Here is a 23,022-nt window from a genome sequence, read left to right on the forward strand (position 1 = left end):
TATTTCGTTATTCAGTGAGCAGGGTTTTCACTGCTGTATTGGCATATCTTAGGGCTATTGTCGGGTTTATCTTGTTGCTATGACGGAATACGATTTTTGAGTGGTGAAATAATATTTTTTATGAATGCCCAGATAGACAATATTGTCCATTATGTCATGGGTGGGGTCTAAAATGAGCGCCACACACGACCGCGTTTTTTTGTAACAGATGCAGCAGTGAAGTCCCGTCTCATCACCTGCACAAAACACACCCAGGCACGAAAGCTAGGATCGTTCCTTTTCTTGTTAGGACAATTGTGTACTCGATGTCCTGACAGGCTGGAGTTTGTGCAACCTGCAAGAACACAATAATTTACCATACACGGTGAAATGCAATATAAAACAACTGAAAACAGACCAACTCACTATATCATGACCACTCAGACTCACTACCACCCATTACTGCACATTGGGCTAAGGCAGAGCCAGTGAGCCACTCCCTTCTGTTACGTAATATGACACGATGTTGAAAAAAAAAAAGAAGGCGTTTTTAGGAGCTTTGCGCAAAACGGCCACTAGTTCCTCTGAATGTGCCCTTATGTCTTGTAAAAATGATTAAATCCTGCATTAACTTTTCAAATGGTCATTTTCAGAAGGTTAAGTATACATATCGTAAAAAGATTTAACCTGCAAGATGCTCTTTAAGGTAATTTCAGTATCGTTAGGTAGCAAGTATCGAATCAGTATAGTATCGTTTAAGTTTCAAGTATCGTTTCAGTATCGAGTATCGTGATACTAAACCTGGTATCGGTATCGAAGTAAAAAATTTTGTAACGTGACAACACTAGTTTCTGGACCCTTACCTATTTTAGACCACTGTACTGACAGAAAGCTTGTAATTCCCACTTTAAAATGATGCAACAGTGAGTTTCTTCTGTCAAACAGTTGTTTTGTAGTGAATACATGATTATGTTGTGATTTACAGCAATGCATAATTTAGACATTTTGGATAGATTTGGAGACATTGGGTACACTGCTTACTTTTTGATTCATAGATCTTTAGTAGTTCTGCGTATCCACCCTTCGATTTGACGCACTTGTGGTCAAGGAGTTTCTAATCCAGGACATGTATTGTTTAACCTGCTGTATATTTGCAATCTCAGTATTTCATTGCAAACTAAAAAAGAGCAAATTGATTTTAGATTTTTTGCCTAGACAATTGCATTTGTGGCACTTTAGTTTATATACATAATTTAGGAAGAAACAATCTAAGTTAGTATTGTAAATGTTACAAATGTCTTGCTTCATTTAAGCCATTTTTCAAGTCTCTGTGTTGCTCAAATCTGGAGTTATAAAGCTTTAAAATGGGCAAGGATTGGTCAGATTTGGCATGTGCGCTAAGGGCTAATATGCAGGTTTGGATTCGCGGAATTGAAAGCTCCTAGTGTATGGCTATTCTGTGCACACGTGTTGTATATGCATAGTTGTTTCTAATAGCACTCTTTTTGTTTTCAGCTAAGCCAGAGTTGATGTCTGAAGTGGGAATAATCCTGGCAGATGTTGGTGACCTGGCTTCCCTGGCTACCATGTGCAAACAAGGAGTGGTTGTCCTGAACTGTGTAGGACCAGTAAGTGTACAAAGTGTATGGCCTGCCCCCTGAGTTGCTGATATTTAGCATTGTCAACAGTGCTTGTAACCCTGCACTATTGCATTCTGACAAACTCATTCTGACAGATTACTTTTAACAATGAGAACTCCAGACCATTTTCATGTCAGGCAGTATGTTCAGAACACACAGTCCAACCCACTTAAAATAATGGCTTCCTTCATGTATGATTTTATTCTAACCAGTGATATACTTGTAGAAACGGAGTGCATTTAAATAAATGGAATGAGTGAATTTGTGTTGGGAAAATATTAAGTATAGGTATGATTTATTAACGTGATGTCAGCGAGCAAAGCTGTGCTTGCTTTTAACATCAACTTAAACATAATAAAGTATAGTACAGTAGAACTATACTACTGATGTAATTTATTTTAGGAATGTTTCTAATGCAGGAACCGCAAGGTGATGCTGCATCTGAACTTCCTTAAACTTATGGGCCACACATCCACTGTTCACTCAACTGAAATATGAAAGAATCACATTTCAACCTCAGTTGGTAAAGGCATACTGTGCAAGATTTTTTAAAACCTTTTTTTCCTTGAAAATATAAAATAACTATGCTCAGCTGTATGTATAATGTACTAGCAATCTGTCGTTGTGGACATTTGCTGAATCAATGCTCCTCTGCCTGCATTTCTTTTATGCAGTGTTAATTTTGGCACAAATTTAAATTTTAGTTTTAGTTTTTGTATTTTCATGGAATTTTAATTGCATTTTTGTCATATTTTTTTCATTTACTTTAGTCAGTGAAACTTTTTGTATTTTATAGTAAATTAGCATTATTTGAACTACATATTAACTTTACACAACATTTGTGCAGTTTTTCCTGCATTGAAATGTCTATTCAAGCTACCTAATTTGCTTTTAGGAGAAATTGCGGAAGAAAACCCATGTAAAATGATTAGAAATGCAGGCCAAATGGACGTAAAAAGGCATTTAGGCGACGTATCAGAATGAATGTAAAAATAACGGTGATGCGCTGACAAAAAATAAAAATAAAAAAATGGAGAGGTGGCTTAATGGTTTTAAACACTCCGCGCTATGATGGCATTATAAATAGAAGTGGGTGATTGACGAGCGTTTTTATGTTTTTATGCATGGTAGGTTAAATGCATTTACAGGATATAGCATTTTTTCCCCCAAAGATGGTATTTCTCGATATAACTGTGGGTCAGGCACTCTTCACGGTAAAAAGAAATTTTAGGATAGCGCTTCCGAATTGCTTGTGTCGAAAGTGCTGCGACGGAAACAGCAATAAATTTACCCACTAGCCACATCTGTCAAAAATGTAAACAAGTAATCCAGTTTTCATGGTCGGGAAAAATTTTATGACAACGTTAGCCAGCGAAGCTAGTTAGTTGACGTTACATAAAGATACCTCGAATTAACTAACGTTAGTATCTAACGTGGCTTGGTAGCTGAACAAAGTTAGGCTGTGTTCACACGTAACGTCTTTTTCTGATGAAAACCGCTGGTCAAAGCGTTGTTTCATATATTAAAATAAAAACGCTGTTCCAAAATATAGCTGAGAGCGCCTAAGCCCTCTGAAAACCGAGGGAAAACTCTGGAAATGGTCTGAATTTTTTGGGACAATTTTTGTGATTGATACTGTATTTCAGGTTTTGAAAGTTTTGCTGCTTTCAGGTTTATGTGCAGCCTTAGACATGCTAAATTAACTACAGTAAAATCAGCTTAATTGCATAAAAGAATGAAATGGACAGTGCCAATAAATGTGCGTGCAATTCAGGCGTGTGAATTTCAGCAGAAACGGCTATCTACATTTTCGCGGTTTCGTCTTTAACTCCTTTGCGGAAGCCTCCTAATGGCCAGGACAGCGGCATCCTGAGATTGTTCAACTCAGGCATTCAGTGCTTCTGCAATAAAACTATGAATGGAATAACAATAAACTCTGTGTTCTAGCTTTATTAGTAGGCGATACACGACACCTATGCCAAATATGAAGTTTCTAAGAGCCATCATTGTCACATAGGTCATCCACTGAACCCTTTTTTCCCCACTTAAAATCCAGGCCTTTTTGTAGGAATCCCCCCTGCTTGAAATAAAGAGCACATTTGTACCAAAAGAGAAAATACCCTGACCTTTTTGGGATCCTGTTTCTCACTCTGTAAACATACAGGACATTTATTCTGGAAACAAAAAAGAAATACAAAAATCTTTTTATATTTTCTTTATTCTATAGTGATTATATTATATTTATTTAGCATATGTGTTGTACGTATTTCTGATACCAGGCGCAACCAGATTTCTGGATGTATACAACACCAGGATAAAAGTTTGGAGTGGATTGAACAAATCAGTAAAATTTGACATGCGTTTTCTCAAAGGTGGGCCCAAATCTTCCAAAAACCTCTCCAAACACCACCAAAGCTCTCCAAATTAGAATAATATATATATCGTTTTTCCAGCCATATTCCACTTCCAGAAGATAATTCCATTGAGGGTGATACCCTCCGGAACCCCACAAAGCAAATATTCTTCATTTACACATTCTCGCTTTTTGACTAAGTCCTGTATTTCAGTCAAATACTGTCATTTTGGAGAGCTTATGTGTACAAAATGTGTTCATATTGGTTAGTTATCTCACAAACTAAATTCAGTTAGCAAGGTAAAACCAAGTAATTTCACTGTTTCTGAGTCATCTGATCTGCAATCAGCTGCCATACTTCTGTAAATCAGGCATGTCAACCGTAAATGACCTGATCACAACAGCGAGCTCGCGAGGAAAATGACAAAAATATATAATCAAATCATGAACAAGTCTTTTTGCCGATAAACAAACAAAATTTCAGTAGTAAATCAGTAGTATAACGAAGCCATAGTTTCAGCTAGAAGGATGCCATAAGCTATGTTCGAAAGCTATGTAAATAATCTTGTATGGTTCCTGTAATGTATTTGGGGTTTCCAAGCAGGGGCAAAAGTCACAATGGGTAGTTCTTTGAGAATGTTGATTTTTTCAGGTGGTAGCATGCTTCACTGGAACGTACAATTCCGATAATTTTTTCACTGCTTGTAAGGTAAGAAGTTGCTTTTTTACTTTTTGGTACTTTTTGAATTTGATATTCTATTTATATTCATAGAAATGTTTTCAAATGCTGCTGAAAACGCATCTCAATGGAAATTAAAGCCGCAAGCGGCGTTGGGAGGGGTCCAAGCATTGGCACCATCGCGCCCCCTATGGAGCAGTTTTGAAATGGCTTTGTCCTCACGATCATATGCCTTCACCCAACATATCTACTGAATATCATGATGATCGTATAAAATATTGATGACTCATGGCCAATTTTGTGCAAAGAGATGCTGTCGGATGACTTAGTTGCCTCGCCATGGATGTGTCCTGGCCGCTTCCCGTCAAGGCCTTTACTATGTCGTAACGCTTAGATGGGATGTCGTAACACTTAGATGGTCCGGTGTGCATGCACAGCTGCAGTGTTTCTGCGCCGCAACTAAAAAAGGTGTCACACTAGTGTTGTCATGATACCGAAATTTTGACTTTGATACTGATACCAGGTTTAGTATTACGATACTCAATACTGAAATGATACTTGAAACTTAAACGGTGCTAATTCGATACTCGGTACCTAACGATACTGAAATTACCTTAATAGATCAGAAACGTAATGTCCACAAGGGTTGACCTCATTTTCGAATTCATGGTTTATTAACAACCTGGTTCATTAACAACCTGTAAGTTGAAGTCTCTTCAACATATTAATATGCATAGGCCTATAGTGTTACAACACTAAACAATAGAAAAATATGTTAAATATATTAAAAAAATTAAACAGTTGTAAAGTAAATACTCTTTAAAACAGGTCTTTCACCTTTAAATAGATTTAAAAACAGCATATTTTAATAACAATAAAGCATCTATCTATAATAAAATATTTCCAAATTGGAACACCTATTGCTACTGAAGTGAACTGAGTCAAAGCTTGCGCTGTATCAGGGAAGGGAATGCACAAGCGCAGGTCACCTCACTTGGCAACCTTAGTTGCTACTGCCATCTAGCGAAGATTCTGACAAACTACACTTTTCATCCTCTAAATCAGTAATGCGGGAGACACATTTCCCTGGCTTTTACATTTGACGCAGAACTACCGAACGTTGGAAAATTCAAATACAAAACCGTTTTTTTTTTTTTTTTTTAAAGTACCGAGAAAGTGCTTAAGTTTTGGTATACCGTGCAACACTACGCCAGACACATATTCCAATCCATTGCTCAGTTTAGCAGAGAATGCACATTTCAGAGCGCCTCAGAGACAGATAGAATGATAACACATAAATACACATCTCAAATAATAAATACGACATTGAGAAAAAACGAAACAAAAGACGAGTTATCAAGTCGGGACCTACGCGCAGAGCAGCCGACCGTTTTATTTATTTATTGGCAGATGAGAAGCAACAGGAATCACAAACGGATTGTCCAAGACAATATATGACCACTCAGTCGCAAAAGGGACATCTCTACGCGTAAAACCAATGGTAAGATTGTATATTTATTCAATGTTTAGTCCCAGATATTGACTGTGGAATGACATGGTATAATGTAAAAAACAAAATTGTCTCGTTTATTTCGTTATTCAGTGAGCAGCGTTTTCACTGCTGTACTGGCATATTTCAGGGGTAACGCCGGGTTTATCTTGTTGCTACGGAATATTACATTAGCCTACATTACAGGCATTTGGCAGACGCTCATATCCAGAGCGACGTACAACAAAGTGTATAACCATAACCAGGAATAAGTGTGCCGAAAACCCTAGAGAGAAATACCGCTCCAAGTGCAGGGAACAACCGCACAGTTCAACTTGGACCCAGTAGGTAAAACTGATTAACGCTAACACAAACAAGAACAGCAACAACGCAGTCTATGAAAACATTCAAGCAATAGTTAAGACGAGTTAAGACTAAGTCACCTACGGAACAACTACCTAGTTACAACCCTAAATTTACAGTCAATGTAGAGATTAAATTGAGATTACGATTTCTCTCAGCACAATGACGGATTTAAAGACTAAACGAACTCACCCGATATTGTCTTCAAATGGACCGTGTTATTTATTTAGACACTGGCAGACTACAGCATAAATTGCGTCTTTTGTTTACATTCAATATTAGTAATTGCAGCGAGAAACTGCAGCTGTAGGTCGTTATGTTATGGTAGCAACGGAACGAAGCGGACTATATGTATTGGACTACCATCATTGTTTCATTATACCAGCGTGTTTTCGCGCGTTTGCACAGAAACTCAGAACCTATCAATAAAATGGTTTAGCTATTTCTCAGCATAATGACTGATTTAAAAATTAAACGAACTCACCCGACACTGTCATCCAATGCTTCCCGACGGTCAGACGGTCCCCTCACTGATATAAACTAGACCCTACGGCAATAGTTAAGACGAGTTAAGTCACCTACGAAACAACTACCTAGTTACAACCCTAAGCTTACAGTCGATTTAGAGATTAAATTGAGGATACGATTTACAGCATAAATTGCGTCTTTTGTTTATATTCAATATTAGTAATTGCAGCGAGAAACTGCAGCTGTAGGTCGTTATGTTATGGTAGCAACGGAACGAAGCGGACTATATATGTATTAGGCTACCGTCATTGTTTCATTATACCAGCGTGTTTTCGCGCGTTTGCACAGAAACTCAGAACCTATCAATAAAATGGTTTAGCTATTTCTCAGCATTATGACAGATTTAAAGACTTAACGAACTCACCCGATACTGTCTTCAAATGGATCCATGCCAAAGAAAAGTAATTATTCATCCTCTCAGAAAGCTTTTACTAAGAAACTTTGGGTAACCTATCCTAGCATGCACGCTAGGTGGCAGTGTCAGACCGTCTCCTCACTGCTAAAAACTAGACCTACGGTGTCGGATTACTTGCGTCGCCATGGTTGTCGCTTGCCGTAAAGAAGTTTACTCGATGTCGTAACCCTTTAGATTTGGAGCTCCAGCTTTTCCGCACCCCACCTAATGAAAAAGTCCAAATGGTGTGCAAACCATATGACGGACATAAGTGCTCCCAAAAGGAAAGTTGTAGAGCACATTCAGATGCACCAGTCGATGAAGTATTGTGTTGATCTGACTTACGGTGTGGGAGTTATGACCTTTTAAAATATGATCCTTTGTTATAGCGCCACCATCTGGCCGACATAGGTGATTTTTAGTGCCTGAGTAGTGGGGGGCCATAGGAACCCACCTGCCAAATTTGGTTGGTCTACAACTTATGGTTGCTGAGCCTCAGACATTTTAGCGGAGAAAACTGCCACGCCCCAACTAAAAAGTCTAAATGGCGGGCAAACAATATGGTGGACATAGGTGGGGCCAATGGCAAAGTTGTAGAGCACGTTGAGATGCATAGGTCGATGAAGTTTTGTGTTGATCTAACTCATGGTGTGGGAGTTATGGGCTTTTACGCGTTACCCTTTGTTATAGCGCCACCATCTGGCTGACATACGTGATTTTTAGTGCCTGAGTAGTGGGGGGCCATAGGAACCCACCTGCCAAATTTGGTTGCTCCAGGACTTATGGTTGCTGAGCCTCAGACACTTTTAGCGGAAAAAAATAAGAATAATAATCCTAACAGATACAATAGGGTTCCACCAGCTTCGCTGCTTGGACCCCTAATAATCCTAACAGATACAATAGGGTTCCACCAGCTTCGCTGCTTGGACCCCTAATAATAATCCTAACAGATACAATAGGGTTCCACCAGCTTCGCTGCTTGGACCCCTAATAATGCAGAATGCATAGTGACATTTTCTTGCCTGTATGTAAAGAGCAGATTGATTGATTAGGGCCCTGAGGGGGATTTCTAGCAATATCAATACCATCACTCTAGTATTAATGGTTGTGTCAACCTGGGGTGTCAATTTCAGCCCTACTTTGGGGAAGGGGACTGCCTTGTTATTTCTTTTGTTATCTTTAGTGGTTTTACCGATCGAGACTGGGTTTTTTGCATCAAAGTGCGAAGAGTCTAAGCTTTACAGCAGTGTAGGTGTTACAGCAGTGCACCATGAATTAGTGACTGATAAAAGCAATAATTTAAGGGAATTACATTTTTCGCCAGCCAGCTACCTTCAGGAACTCATTAGGTTAATCAGCACTCGTTCCCTGCAGTCTCATCTGCAACTACACCCCCCAAGGATGACACACTGGACAATAGTGTCTATATGAGTTTATATAAGTATTCTTTCACAAACAAAAATTTGTATTCCATCATAGCAACAAGATAAAACCAACAATAGCCCCAAGGTATGCCGGTACTGTGGTGAAAAACACTGCTGCTCACTGAATAGCGAAATAAACAAAAGTAATTTTTGTGGAATCATACCATTTCATTTTACTATTAATAGCTGCTACTAAATATGGTATAAATATACAATCTGACCAAAATGTCAGTTTCAAGATTGAATGGTCATTTATTGAACAATCCGTTTGAGAAATAAACATGCAAATAGAAGCGGGGTAGGTATTTACAATGGACCCAAAACCCCATTCACTATTTGCACTGGTGTAACTCTGTTCAGTTCATTCTGATTTGATTGCTGACACTTATTGTGTGGAGGACAGTCCAAGCTTTCCAATGGTATATAGCATGTTTCATTAGGATTTTATTACAAAGAGAGAGAGTGCCATGTACCTGTGCAAGTGGGTGCTTCAGCACAGCATTGCGCCTTCAACTGAAACATTACGCAGTAATATACAAGCACTCGTTGAGAATAACTTTTTTTCCCTTCAGTTTTTGGAAGATTTTACTCATTTTGTCAACTCATCTGCATGGTTCAGCAAATTCTCTGGGTAGTGGGTCAAAAGAGGAGACAGCATGAAGTTTGCTAGCATTTATTCAAACATGTAGCCTACATATTACTGCTTGTAACATTTCAATTATGTACGTTTTCTCATATTTTTCATATTGTTATATTCGCATTGGTCATAAGAGTGAACTAGCCTTTGTTAATAATGCTCAGCCCATTTATACTGGGGGCTAATTTATACTAACAGCCCTGTCTGTTAGTATGGAATGGAAATGGCATTAAAAATTCTCATTCAGATTTACTGTGTGCTGATATTTGGTACATGGGTGTAAAATTTGCCTGCTGTCCCATCCCCATGCAACGAAAGAGTACATACTGTAGTAGAGTACAGAAAAACATGTATGATGAGGTATGTGTACCACTGTGTTACAATATTTTTGCATTATTTTTCAATGTGATATTAATGTTCCATTTTAAACCATTATAAAGGGTCAGTTTTATATGCTTTATAATGGACAAAAGTATTTCGTATTTCATTCATTTTTGGAGAGGTTTTAGGCTTTCGGACCCCTAGATTACTTGGACCCCTACACTGATGAAAATAAATTCTCAGTTGAAAAGTATGAAAAAGTGAGATTCATGAGTCAAAACAGTTGATTTGTAGTGAAATACAGGGCTTGACATTAACATCTTGGGCCACTAGTTCTTTGAACAAGTGTCTCTGATCATTTACTAGTCCGACAGCTGAACTAACTTGTCTGAAATTGAAGATGTTGTCCTATTAAAAAAACACTTTACAGATCTTTGACAATTATTGCAATTTAATGTATACAACAATACAAACAAAATACTAAATCACTTGACAGACTGGCTAAATGGAGTCACTCTAACCCATTAAAAGAAGGAATTAGTTGCATTCAACTATGGTATTCAGGGTTTCCCCCAGAAAAGTTGTTATGCCCGGTGGCAAGTATCTTTTGACAGGGCCCAGCGGCCCGGCACGGCCCGGTGGCCAAGTGTCTTTTTTGATGGGGGCCCGGCGCGGGCCAGCGACAGACTGATGGCAGCATTAAGGTAGGGCCCTATAGTTTCTGTGATAACAGAATCAAGGACGGAATCGCGGAATTGAGAATTTAAAAAAGCTATAACACAGATTCCATAGGGCCCTACATTAAGTCAGTGCTAAAAGCTGACTGGAGATTTCAAAATATGACTACGTAATGTGAATGTTGTTATAAATAAGTCATTTATTCAACACACATTTAAAAAAATCAACAACTATTTACAGCATAGCAGAGTCTTACAAAGAATCTGACAACAATGTACAGTCTTGGAATGCTGTGGTTTCAACAACAACAATTAACAATTTATTTAAAGAAATTAGCTTTAAATAAATAATATCGAAGTTTTTGCACTCTGCAAAAAACTTGAAAAAAGTCCTGATTGGCTACTGATTCTTACAGCCTTGGAATGCTGGGCACATTTCAACAACAACAAAATAAATTAAATTAAAGTGAATAATATCAAGGTTTTTGCACTCTACAAAAAATGTGTATTCAAGTCCTGATTGGCTACTGAATCTTACAACAAGCCTTGGAATGATGGGCACATTTAAACATTTAAAAAACTGTCTAAGGTTTTTTGGCTTTTACTGTAGGCTACCTTTCCTCCTTAACATTATCCCTAAATGTATCTGTGTTACTGACTGTTTGGCTAGCTAGCTAAGTTAGCTACATGACCACGTTGTCATAAAATTTTTCCCAACCGTGAGAACTGCCTGACTTGTTTACAGTTTGGACAGATGTGGCTTCTCAGTAAATCTATCGTTGTTTCCATTGCAGCACTTTAGGCACAAGCAGTATAGACAAAATCCTGAAATTTCTTCTTATCGTGAAGAGTGCCTGACCCTTAACCGTAGCGTTTTTTCCCCAAAGATGGTATTTCTAGATATAGCCTAATTTTGCCGCTGTGTTAACACATTTCTCCGGTTGCCGGTCAGGCACTCTTCACCGTAAGAAGAAATAAGATTTTTTCGATATTACTTGTGTCGAAAGTGCTGCGATGGAAACAACGATTGATTTACTCTGTAGCCACATCTGTTCAAAATGTAAACAAGTCAGGCAGTTTTCACGGTCGGGAAAAATTTTATGACAACGTAAGCTTGTAATAGTTGGAAGCGTTGAACGTCACTCTACGCACAATGAGGATAAAGAACACTGATCTCAGACCTGCTGTTTTCCTATGCATTCACGTTTTAACCAACAGATGTCGCTGGTGAGCTTTTCAACCGAGCCGCCACACTGTAACTGTAGTTTAAAAAACATCTTAAAAATACATTTTAAAAAAAAGAAAAAATTCCCCGATGCTCAGGCCCGGCGGAGGGTCAACTTAGGCCTGGCGGGCCGCCGGGCTTGCAATACACTGGCGGAAACCCTGGAAACCTTGTCTCCCTTTAACAAACCCATTTTGATCCAACTCTATAATACGTGGGAGAACAGACTCTAATCTACGTGCTAACACCTTGCAAAGAATTTTCATGTCCAAGTTTAAAAGTGAAACTGGACGAAAAGATTGACACTTATGGGCTGGTTTGTTTGGTTTTAAAAGTAAAGTGATCATGGCTCCTCTCAATACAGGAGGGAGTGATTCCTGGAACATTTCCATAATTGGAGTTAGAAGTTTACTCTTAACCCTCTGGGGTTGGGAGCTCCGCCGGCGGAGCTCGACAAGATGAAATTAACTTTCATTTCTATTTGGATGATTAACTTCACGAGCTGTTATCATACAGATGCAACAAAAACATTTACAGAAACCTTAGAATCGCGACTTTCCAGTGCGCCCATTGGCAAATAATATGAATTGTTTTAAATGTTTTAAATTTGATTAATTAGACCATGTATGCTTTGTTAATCCTTACTCATTACTATGTGAATTTCGCTCAGAAGGAAGTCCACCCAAATCGCATTCCCATGTTAATGACAAAAAAAAAAAATGTCTTTATTTCCGTTCTACAGTTCTACAGTTACAAAACAGGGTGAAGCCGCTTCAAATCCCCCCACCAACTCCCCTCCCCCTTCAATCAAAACCCCTGGCTTCCCCTCACCCCTGCCCACCCATGTTATCCCCCCTCCCCCACCCCACCCCCCAAAAAAATAAAAAATAAAAGTAATAATAATAATCATAATAATAATAATAATAATAATTGGATCGACCAACAGACAGACAGGCAGACAGATAGACAGGCAGGCAGACAAACAAGTTGACAGGTAGACAGGCAGACAGATAGACAGGCAGGCAGACAAACAAATTGACAGACAGACAGACAGACAGTGGTGGCTGGTGATAAAAATTTTTGGGGGGGGCACAGTTTTGGGGGGGACAAACAAACTGAAGCAGCACTTCATAGCTCAGCAAATAACATAAATAAATAAATAAATAAATAAATAAATAAATAAATCTAAAAACAACACGACACACTAATGTTGCCTAAACACTGGCCAGTAGCACTACTTGAACATATTTTGCCCTCCTTAATAATATAAAATAATATGTAGAGATGACAAAATGCCCATTTCACCTACATCACCTAAAGTTACCAATAGGCAACAGCTCAATTTCTAAATATGGAACTACTAAAGTCATTTTTACTGCCACTGTTACATTCTATGAAGTCATAAAAAAGTAGGAAAATATTAGCTAACTCCAATGTCATTTATAGAGCCTTCTGCTGCCATCTGCTGGACAAAATGTGAATGTGAATGCTGAAGTTTAAAGGAGGCAACAAAATTCACCAACCCACGGAATATCCCGGGATTATCGGAGCTCTCACTCTCATCGTGGCCACGCAAAGCCAACTCAAAGGCTCCACAAAATTTAACACAGTCTATTATTCTGGACAGGATGTGTCGATTTTGTCATCTCTTCGTTGTGCCTTCTAATGCCAATCCTGCAGCCTTCATCTAGCTGTTCAGCAGTGCCAAACCTGCCAAAAAAATTTAGTCTCGTACTATTGTCTAGACGGCTGTGGCTACTTACGTGCCGTTTGCATTTTTCAGAAAGATGTTATAGGTCTTGTACCCCCGTCGTTGTCCACAACGCTTCGGTGCCGACACTTTGAAATAGCAAACAGGGAAAGCAATAAAAGCATTACTTACACCACATCCAGCTAGCCAACTCCGTTTGTCATAACAAGAGCCCGTTCCGGGTGTATGCTCGTCCTCGATCACTTGCCTGCTGCTGAATTTGTAAAATGGGTTGTTCCGGTCCAAGCTCCTTTATCCTTTTTTTTTTTCTTCCAGTGATCGCCTTGTGAAAGGGCGTTTTTGTAAGGAAATAACCAAATTTTCTTTGATTTCCGCGGTTCTACTTGAAGTTGCCATCTCCTGAAAGTACCTGTCAGCTAGCTAAGGAGCAGGAGTGACAGTCGCGCATCCGTAGTTATATTAATGGCGGGCGTGAACATAAAAGATAGCGTCGAGAATTGTCCAATCACATTAGAACAAAAAACAATATCAATTCGCTGCCAATAAAAATAGGAGTGTCTGGGGCGCAGAGAGCTGCGCCCCGTGGAAAATCTGCAGCAGCCTTTTAGAGAGCAGCCTCAGGTCACCTGCTTGCCAAAAGTTGAAAGACTTACATACTCATTTGGCCAGCGCCCTTCACCCAGGAAGTAGGCTATAATCACACAGAAATTTACCAAATACAATTTGATTTTGGAACCAATTTTTAATGAATGCTGGCAGGCGCTGACAGACTACCAGGTGCATTGTACGAGAAAACAATTTTTATTTTATAATTATTTCACATTTAGGGGGGCGGCGCCCCAGCGCCCCACATTATAGAACCGCCACTGCAGATAGACAGACAGACAGGCAGACAGGCAGACAGACAGGTAATCAATAGACTGAGAACTGGATATTTTCAAACAAGAGTGGGATCAGGTTATACTGGAGAGGGTAGCTAGCCATGACTGCTGACATTTAGATGGGAGAGAAATGAGATAGAGGTAGTGCAATAGAGGGTATGCATTTACGTCACTTTCCCACTGGAATACGCCCCCTCAGTCGGGACTGAGTGGCAAAACATGCTGCCACATGGCTGCCTTTAGTATAGGAAACTGCAAAACCGAGAGTAAAACAAACGATTGTCTGCTTAAATTAAAGGCAGTTGGACTCGACAGTGATCCTTACAACTTACCAAAGAACCAGTGGTCCATCGACATTCAACAAGAAATCGGAGCTATCTTTTTACAGACTGCGAAAGCTAAAGAAAAGAGAAGTGATGCATGGCTGCAATTCACAGAAACAACTTGAATCCAGGCATCGAAACGTGGATTTGCGGTTGTTATTTTGTGTCAGGTATGTTGGATTTTTGGGTAAAATCATACCTTAATATTTTATGCTTGGCTAGCTAATACTATCTAACCATCCCCCCTTTGTTTGTAGAACACAAGGCTCATCATCATGGATGTTTTTTAATAAATGCTGACAAAAACTTTACAGTTGCACAGAATATAAATGAAAGATGCTAAATATTTAATTGATGAGTAGTCAGTACAGTAGCCTACATAACTTAAGGTATGATTTTACCCAAAAATCCAACATACCTGACACAAAATGACAACCGCAAATCCACGTTTTGGTGCCTGGATTCCAGTTGTTTCTGCGAATTGCAGTGATCCATTTGCTTCTCTTTTCTTTAGCTTTCGGCAATCTGTAGAAAAGATAGCTCCGATTTCTTGTTGAATCTATTTGTACAGTCAATCGCACAACAGCTCTTTCCCATTTTAGATGTGTTTTTTGTGTTTTCACGGCATTCAAGCTGAACGCTAACGCTGCCACTCAGTAGTCTTTCTGCCACTCAGTGGGTGTAACCGCAGTGACTTCCTCCTACTGTGGCGTCATGTGCATACCATCTATAGAGAGGGAAGAAGAAAAAAAAAAAGAACAAGATAATAATAATAATAATAACAATATTAATAATAATAACAACAACAACAATAATAATCATCATCATAATAATCATAATAATAATGACAATAGTAATAGCAGCAATAATAATAATAATGACACTAGTTGTTGGGAGATGGATAAGTCAAAAAAAGTTATGGAGGGGTATATCTGTGGATGTGTTTTGACCATTGCTGATGGTGATAACAACAGAAACAATAATAATAAAAATAGCAGTAGTAGTAATAACAATTGTAATCATAATAATAATGACAATAGTAATAGCAGCAACAATAATAATAATAATAATAATAATAATAATAATAATAATGACACTAGTTATTGGGAGATGGATAAGTCAAATAAATCAAGTTATGGTGGGATATAAGTATTTCTGTGGATGTGTTTTGACCATTGCTGATGGTGATAACAACAGAAACAACAATAATAATAATAATAATAATAATGGAGAAAAAAAAGTAAAAATAAAAAAAGGGTGTGTGCGTGTGTCTGTGTATGTGGGTAGAGTAGTAGTGGGGTTAAGAGGGTGTGTGTGCGTGGCCTTAGTTCACCAGCAGTTGCAGAGATTTTAGGAGTGGTGAGAAGTTTTTATTAGATTTTTAATTTTGTTTTCTGATTGAGGCTGAGATTTGTTCCATTGATATATGTTCTGTTAGTAGGTTTAACCACTGTGAGATGGAGAGTTGATCTCTGTTTTTCCAGTTTAGTAGGATTGTTTTCTTGGCGACACTTAGGGCGACAAGTATTGGAGTTGTGTTTTGGTTGGAAGTGTCGATTACTGATGAGTCTCCAAGTAAGCACAGTGACGGGGATAGTGGGAGGCTGCATCCCAGAAGTAGTGATATGTTGGTGATGATTTCTTGCCAGAATTGATTGACTGGAGGGCATTGCCAGAGGGCGTGAATGTAGTTGTCAGCTGTGTGTAGTGTGCAGTGAGTGCATATGTCTGAGTCTGTGAATCCCATTTTGTACATCTTGTGTTGAGTTATATGTGCTCTGTGGTTGATTTTGTGTTGAATTAGTTGTATGTTAATATTATTAGATATATAGAAAGTGTTTTTACAGATATTGGTCCAAATGTCGGCATTGGTACTGATATTGAGGTCTTTTTCCCAGTTATTGGTAGGAAGAGAAATAGTGTTGTCTGTGGAAGATAGGAGTCCATATAGTTTGGAGAGAGGTTTCTTTGAACTTGCAATTATAATTGTATAATGTTTTCCATAAGTGGTGGTGATTGAAGGGGGTTGTTGGAGATATTGATTTTATGTTAACAACATTATAATTACTCTCCATAGAAGGGGACTAGGGGAGGGGCGATGCGAGATCCATGTGAGAAATGCCAAGCCTGCAAAAGCAGGATAAAATGTCAAAGCATAGCCTAATTCACTTCTTTTGAGGTAAACATTTAGTTTAATTTTGGAAAATGCCACAGATGACTGGACTTGACAGGCTTCATGCCTTGTGGGAGACCGACGATGAAGACGCAAACGAGTTGTTCAGGTGCCGACACCGATGAAGAGTGTTGTCATTTTGAACAGCGAACTGAGAATCAACTTCACGAGTAAGTGCATTACTTACGATCATATTGGTAAATGTGTGTGCTGTATTGCAACTTCTCTGTGTATTTGTAGGAATATTCAGTAATGCGCCATGTGTAAATTCCCACACTCTGTTCTGAATTTATGAACGATTCTATCCATTGCATCTCAAAATAGGCTTCCTCTGCGTCTGGTTATGTTAGAAGTAGTAGGCAGAACTCTTCGTTCGTATATGCTGTAACTATGTCACATTTCCTTACCATTTTATTTTTATTTTACCACCACTTAGCTAAACAGACAGACAAACAGACTTAGCTAAACACTGGTTTCAGTATCATTGGTGGCTTGCATTATTTGTAAATATGTGGCTGGATAGACCATTCCTTTATTTTATATTGTTGTTGCTCTTGTCATTGTCATTTTTGTAAAGCACATTTAATTTGCACCTATTGAAATGTGCTATATAAATAAAGTTTTTGATTTGATGTCACATTTCCTTACAATTTTGTTTTTATTATATTTACAGAGATGCCGATCAGGAAACACAGCCTAGTTCACCACCAGCTAAGAGGCCACGCAGGCATTGCAGGAGTACAGCAGTCTCACAAGCAGATCAGCCAGCTCTGTCATGATAAACAGAGAAAGCTGCTGATGCTGCCAAGGCACCCAAAATGGCACACAAAACTTTGAAATAACCTGGAGGTGTGTGTGGATGGCATCTTCCATGTATAGTTTGTGTGGTGTCAATAAATGTTCCAAAATCATAATGTCTTTGTTTCTGTCTTCTAAATGGCTCACTGAGTATTGCTTTGTGAAAAGTCTTTGTCTTAGAGGTGGGGAGGCATGAGGCCAGGTGTGAATAGCCTACTTAGCTGGCTGGTCCTCCTCCTCATAAATATTCATTACAGAAAGGCCATTAGCCCTCCCATTGTTACCTGGTGTTGAAAAATAGTAGTCACAACACTAACTTTTAGCAATTTATTATATATTTCTCTTTGGATTTGATAAAATATTTTGTCATCTTTTGATACCCAAGACCTTGATGAACAAATTTCAGTTATCCAAAAACTTTGTTACTATTGTTTAGTGTGTGTTATTACAACATTCCTGTGCATTTTCTGGGGGTTATTCAGATTTTCTTGTATATGCTTTGAAAAGTAGAGCCGATTTTTTACTATTTTTTAAAGAAATTATTTAAAAACAGCGTGTTACAGTGGTTCAGGGTTTCACTTTTTGTGCTGCCGCCACGAGAGATCCAGACAGAGGCAAATTTTCATATATTTTCTTGTTTTTCCTCAGGAACTACTTGTTGTTCGCAAAACCACCACCAGGCGGCAAATGCGAGCACTCAAAACCATATCTGACAGTTAGCACTTCAACCAAGGGACTCTTTTCTAAACTAGAAAAGTGGTTTGCGTCAAATTACCGCTGTTCTAATTTTAACAGGAAAGCAGAGGAAAATACATTTTAGTGACACGCGTTTTGTTTATATTTGAGTTAAATGTACGTGTATAAACGGTTATTCAATTAACTTTTGACTGTGAAATGTGACAATAGTCAGATAGTTTTGAGCAGAGTCTAAGGTCATCCATGTTAGTTTCACTTAGGAGATAGGCGATATAAATGCAACACGTCATAAATGTAACACACTAAATAACTTTTTGCATGCTGCTGCTACAGTCGGCATTGAGGATCGTATACTTGCAATTCAGTCCTATACTTAAATGAATAATGGAAATGAATGCATTAATTTATAAGCACACACCAGATTGGTCTGTATATTAGGCTATTTGTTTTTTGCTATCTGGTTTTGTTTTTGTTTTTAATGCATAAATAGGCCATGGACTAATTTATTTTTAAAAAAATTAATTTATTTAATGTAAGGTTTAATGTAAGAACCTAATTTTGGTCAAAATGAAATGAGCTGTTGTCAGTGACATAAATGCATCCCTTTGCAAATGCTGTACAAGAATGGACATAACTTAATTCACAGGTCACTACATTGTCTTTCAACAGAACGCTGTATGGAAGTTTTGATGTACAGTAATTTACGGTAATGGTAATAAAAATACAGCATAAATTATGCGGCATGATTAAGTTATGAAAGTAACTGAAACGGGTGACTACTGACATGCCAGAGCTGTTTGAAGTAAAATGGCTAAATATTTTCTGAGAAAATGAGCAAAATCCAAAAACTGTTACACTACATTGATACCGACTCTCCTCAATGTCTGCTCTGCGACAAGTAGCTATACAGGAAAATTGTTACATAACATTACATTACATTTATTTGGCAGACGCTTTTATCCAAAGCGACGTACAAACAATGCATTTCATGGTCATAGACTACTAAACACAGGTCCAATAAGATACTTATTTTGTACAGCTATTTCTAGCCAAGAACACAGTTTAGTTCACACAGTGAACACTATTCTGACCTAACCTCTGCAAAGCCAACTAGGCAGAAAAATAAGCTACAGTATTAGGACAAATACAAATTACCAAAAAGTGCTGGGATGGGGCAACATGTAACAAGTGTCATAAAAGGGGGGGGTGGATTTAAAGTGAAATATACAGCGTGGTGGTAGTTAGTCTAGGTATAGTCTGAAGAGATGAGTCTTCAGGCCACGGCGGAAAATGGGTAGTGAAGGGGAGGTTCGGAGAGGGACGGGGAGTTCGTTCCACCACTGGGGAGCTAGGGTGGAGAAGCTCTGTGATCCCTTTGGTCGGGTGGGAGGGGGTACAAGGCATCCTGCTGCCCCAGAGCGGAGTGGTCGAGCAGGCACATAGGATCGAATCATGTCCTGCAAGTAGATGGGGGCTGTCCTGTTGGCTGCAGTGTAGGCAAGCTTTGAACCGGATCCTGGCAGCGACCGGTAGCCAGTGGAGTGACCGCAGCAGAGGAGTGACGTGGGAGAATTTGGGAAGGTTGTAGATGATTCAGGCAGCGGCATTCTGAATCATCTGTAGTGGCTGTATGGCACAAGCTGGCAGGCTTGTAAGGAGAGAGTTTCAGTAATCAAGGCGAGAGGTCACCGTAGCCTGGGCGAGCAGCTGGGTAGAGTGCGTCGTCAGGTATGGTCGAATCCTTCTGATGTTATATAGAAGGAATCTGCAGGACCGTGATGTTGCCTTGATGTGCTCCTTGAGGTCCAGTTGGTCATCCAGGACCACCCCCAGGCTCTTGGCAGAGTGAGAGGCAGTCACTGTGGTGCCGTCAACCGTGATTGAGAGCTCACGTAGTAAGGAGGTCTTGCATGGGAAGAAGAGCAGCTCAGTTTTGTTGAGGCTGAGCTTCAGGTGGTGGCTGGCCATCCAGGTGGAGATGTCAGCCAGGTAGGAAGATATCTTATCATTGACCTGTGTGGCCGAGGGGGGGAAAGAGAAGAAGAGTTGCGTGTCATCTGCATAACAATGATAGGAGAAGCCATGTGAATTAATAACTGAACCAAGAGATTTGGTGTATAAGGAGAACAGCAGAGGACCCAGTACAGATCCCTGTGGCACTCCCGTAACAAGGGGATGAGAAGCAGAGGCAGACCCCTTCCAGGTGACCTGGTAGGACCTATCTGCAAGATAAGAAGTGAACCAAGACAGGGCAGTCCCAGCAATGCCCATCTCAGCCAAGGTGGAGAGGAGTATTTTATGGTTGACCGTGTCGAAAGCTGCAGACAGGTCAAGAAGGATCAGGACAGAGGAGAGGCGTGAATGAAGAGACCCCCAAAACTGGCAGGTCAGTTAGAGGACAGCTCAGCGCATATATGAATGCATTTTCACGCTTGTGCTTAAAATGTTGGGCATGTGACGCTTTACAAGTGTGCGCCTGTTATTCCCTAACGTAAATGTGGACATAGCATCTAAAAATGCAGCTAAAAGCGCAAAAGGCACAATTAGCCTACTTCAGCCATTAATCAACCTGCCTGTTTTGAGTATGAACTCGGTAGCTAGGGTGATTAAACAAACAAACGAAAATGACTTCACATTTCTCTCACAAAAGAGTTGATTGGGCTATTGTCAGCGGCTGTGTTTTGGTCTGTGGCAGGGTTCTGCATCTTTAACCATTAAAGGAATATGGGTGATATCTATAATTCAGTGTGTCTGAAACTTTTTTGTTAGCCTGCGTGATTGATGTGGCCATAGCCAATGAGCTAGATTTCTGTTTAAAAAAAAAAAAGAAAAAAAGTGTGATATGCCGATACAGACATGCGTCATTGGGTCACAGTGATATTTCTAAAATAATTGTGTTAAAGGGGCCCCCTAAACTGGCTCTGCGCACCCTGTCCTAATGCACAAGCTCCGCCACTGTGGTCAAAGAAAACGTGTTTTAACTTGTGCAATGATTTTTAAATGGTAATAAATCTCTTGGCCTATCATGTCTCATTGCTTTCTTTTTTTGAATCAGTAAAAAATTACAGTTGAGACTTTTTCGTCACAAAACCCACCAAGCAGGTTCCGTTTGTTTTGCAAATTAGTAATTGGAGGCGTAAATCAGACAAAGAAATTAGCCCCTTTTCCACGGCAGGGCCGAACGGTTCTGAGCACAGAGAACGGTTCCAATAGTGTTTCCGCCTGGAAATGGTTTGGCGCGGAATGATTACAAACCGTGCCCAGCACGATATTTTCGGCAGCTCAGTGCAGCAGAACCGTTCGGGTGGGCAGGCTTAATGACGTATTCACTGATTGGTTTCACATTACGTCAGTTTTGTGACTCCACATACTGTCTCTTCGCGTCCTCTTCCGTAAGCTAGGTCGGTGGAGAAGCTAATATAAATAAAAATGGCAATCAAAAATCATATTCCGTCATAGCAGCAAGATGAACATGACAATAGCCCTAAGATATGCCTATACAGCAGTGAAAACGCTGCTCACTGAATAACGAAATAAACGAGAAAATGTTTTAAGAAATGATACAGTCAATATCTAAACTAAATATTGAATAAATACATAACCATACCATTGGTTTTACTCGTAGAGATGTCCTTTTTGAGACTGAGTGGTCATTTATTGTCTTGGATAGTCAGTTTATTAAATATATTTTGCGCATTTGTGATGCCTGGGTACGTTCAAAATAGCTGGGCATAACACCACACGTATCGTTTACGGCGTTGTTGCCCTTTTTAGTACAGTCTGGCTTGATTGACAATTCATTTATACAGTAGGTGAGAGTATAAGCTTTCTAACAATGTAGCCTATAACATGTCTAATTTTGCTTTTGGAATAGCGTTTTATAGGTCAGCGTAACCGAAGATTTTCTTATCGCATTCACTTACGCATTCACTGTGTGGTAGCAGTAAAAGACACTGCACCTAACGAAACGTTGTTAACGATTTTTCATAATTTCTTGGAAAATAATATTATTGTTGAGGACTTCTGGGCATAGCTAGGCCATATATTTGCTGATAGACCTATCTGACATCGTTTTCTGGAGCAAAACAGAAGCGGATTGAACTCGTTGATACCCAGGCTCGGGATACCCTTTTTCTGTAGGATTCTAAGTTCCTCAGGATGCTAGCAGCTTAACATTTTAGGACACCTAAATATATGAAAGCATGAATACATAATAATCGAATAACATGTAAAACATTTTACAGTGAGTTTTGCTTGTAACGAAAATGTGTAATAATACGTTCAATGAGTGGATTTTGTATAATGACCCTGCAGTTTTAAGTGCAGGCACAAATGCTTGTGAACAAACATGGGCGTAGGATTATAAGGGGACACGAGGGACAATGTTTGGAAAGAATCGAATTGTCGTCGTCCCCCCCCCCCCCCAACATAACTGATCCCTCTCCCATGTAAAGCTTTTCATACAGTAAAGGCTACAACAGCAGTAAAAGATGACTTCAAAACTATGCAGAAAGGTATGTAACGCCTGTAAACATAACATGAATTATTGACTCCCCTCTTCACACAGTAGCAATGGTTTACCCCCATGGCCACAAAAAGTTTGAGTTTACGAAAGCACAAATGGGATATGTAGTAAACAATTAGATTGCTCGAGCCGATCATCCTATGGACTTCACTTCCCATAACCCTTATAAAAATGCTGTATGACACCAATCTGACTGAAAGTAATAG

The 23,022-nt window shown here is 39.3% G+C and overlaps 1 protein-coding gene across 8 annotated transcripts in view; it reads left to right on the forward strand.

The window, feature by feature from the left end:
- The window catches only part of LOC118229842 (saccharopine dehydrogenase-like oxidoreductase), a 303,871-nt gene that overhangs the window by 61,767 nt on the left and 219,082 nt on the right, over positions 1 to 23,022 (forward strand). For 7 of the 8 annotated variants that reach the window (XM_035422304.1, XM_035422303.1, XM_035422299.1 and 4 more), the window contains exon 2: positions 1,495 to 1,607. In XM_035422304.1, coding sequence (XP_035278195.1) covers positions 1,495 to 1,607 — 113 coding nt within the window. Of the gene's footprint in view, positions 1 to 1,494; positions 1,608 to 4,624; positions 4,682 to 23,022 lie in introns of all 8 variants that reach the window. The other variant, XM_035422298.1, reaches the window with a different exon arrangement.

This window comes from Anguilla anguilla, chromosome 6, assembly GCF_013347855.1.
Source record: "Anguilla anguilla isolate fAngAng1 chromosome 6, fAngAng1.pri, whole genome shotgun sequence".
NCBI classification, from domain to species: Eukaryota; Metazoa; Chordata; class Actinopteri; order Anguilliformes; family Anguillidae; genus Anguilla; species Anguilla anguilla.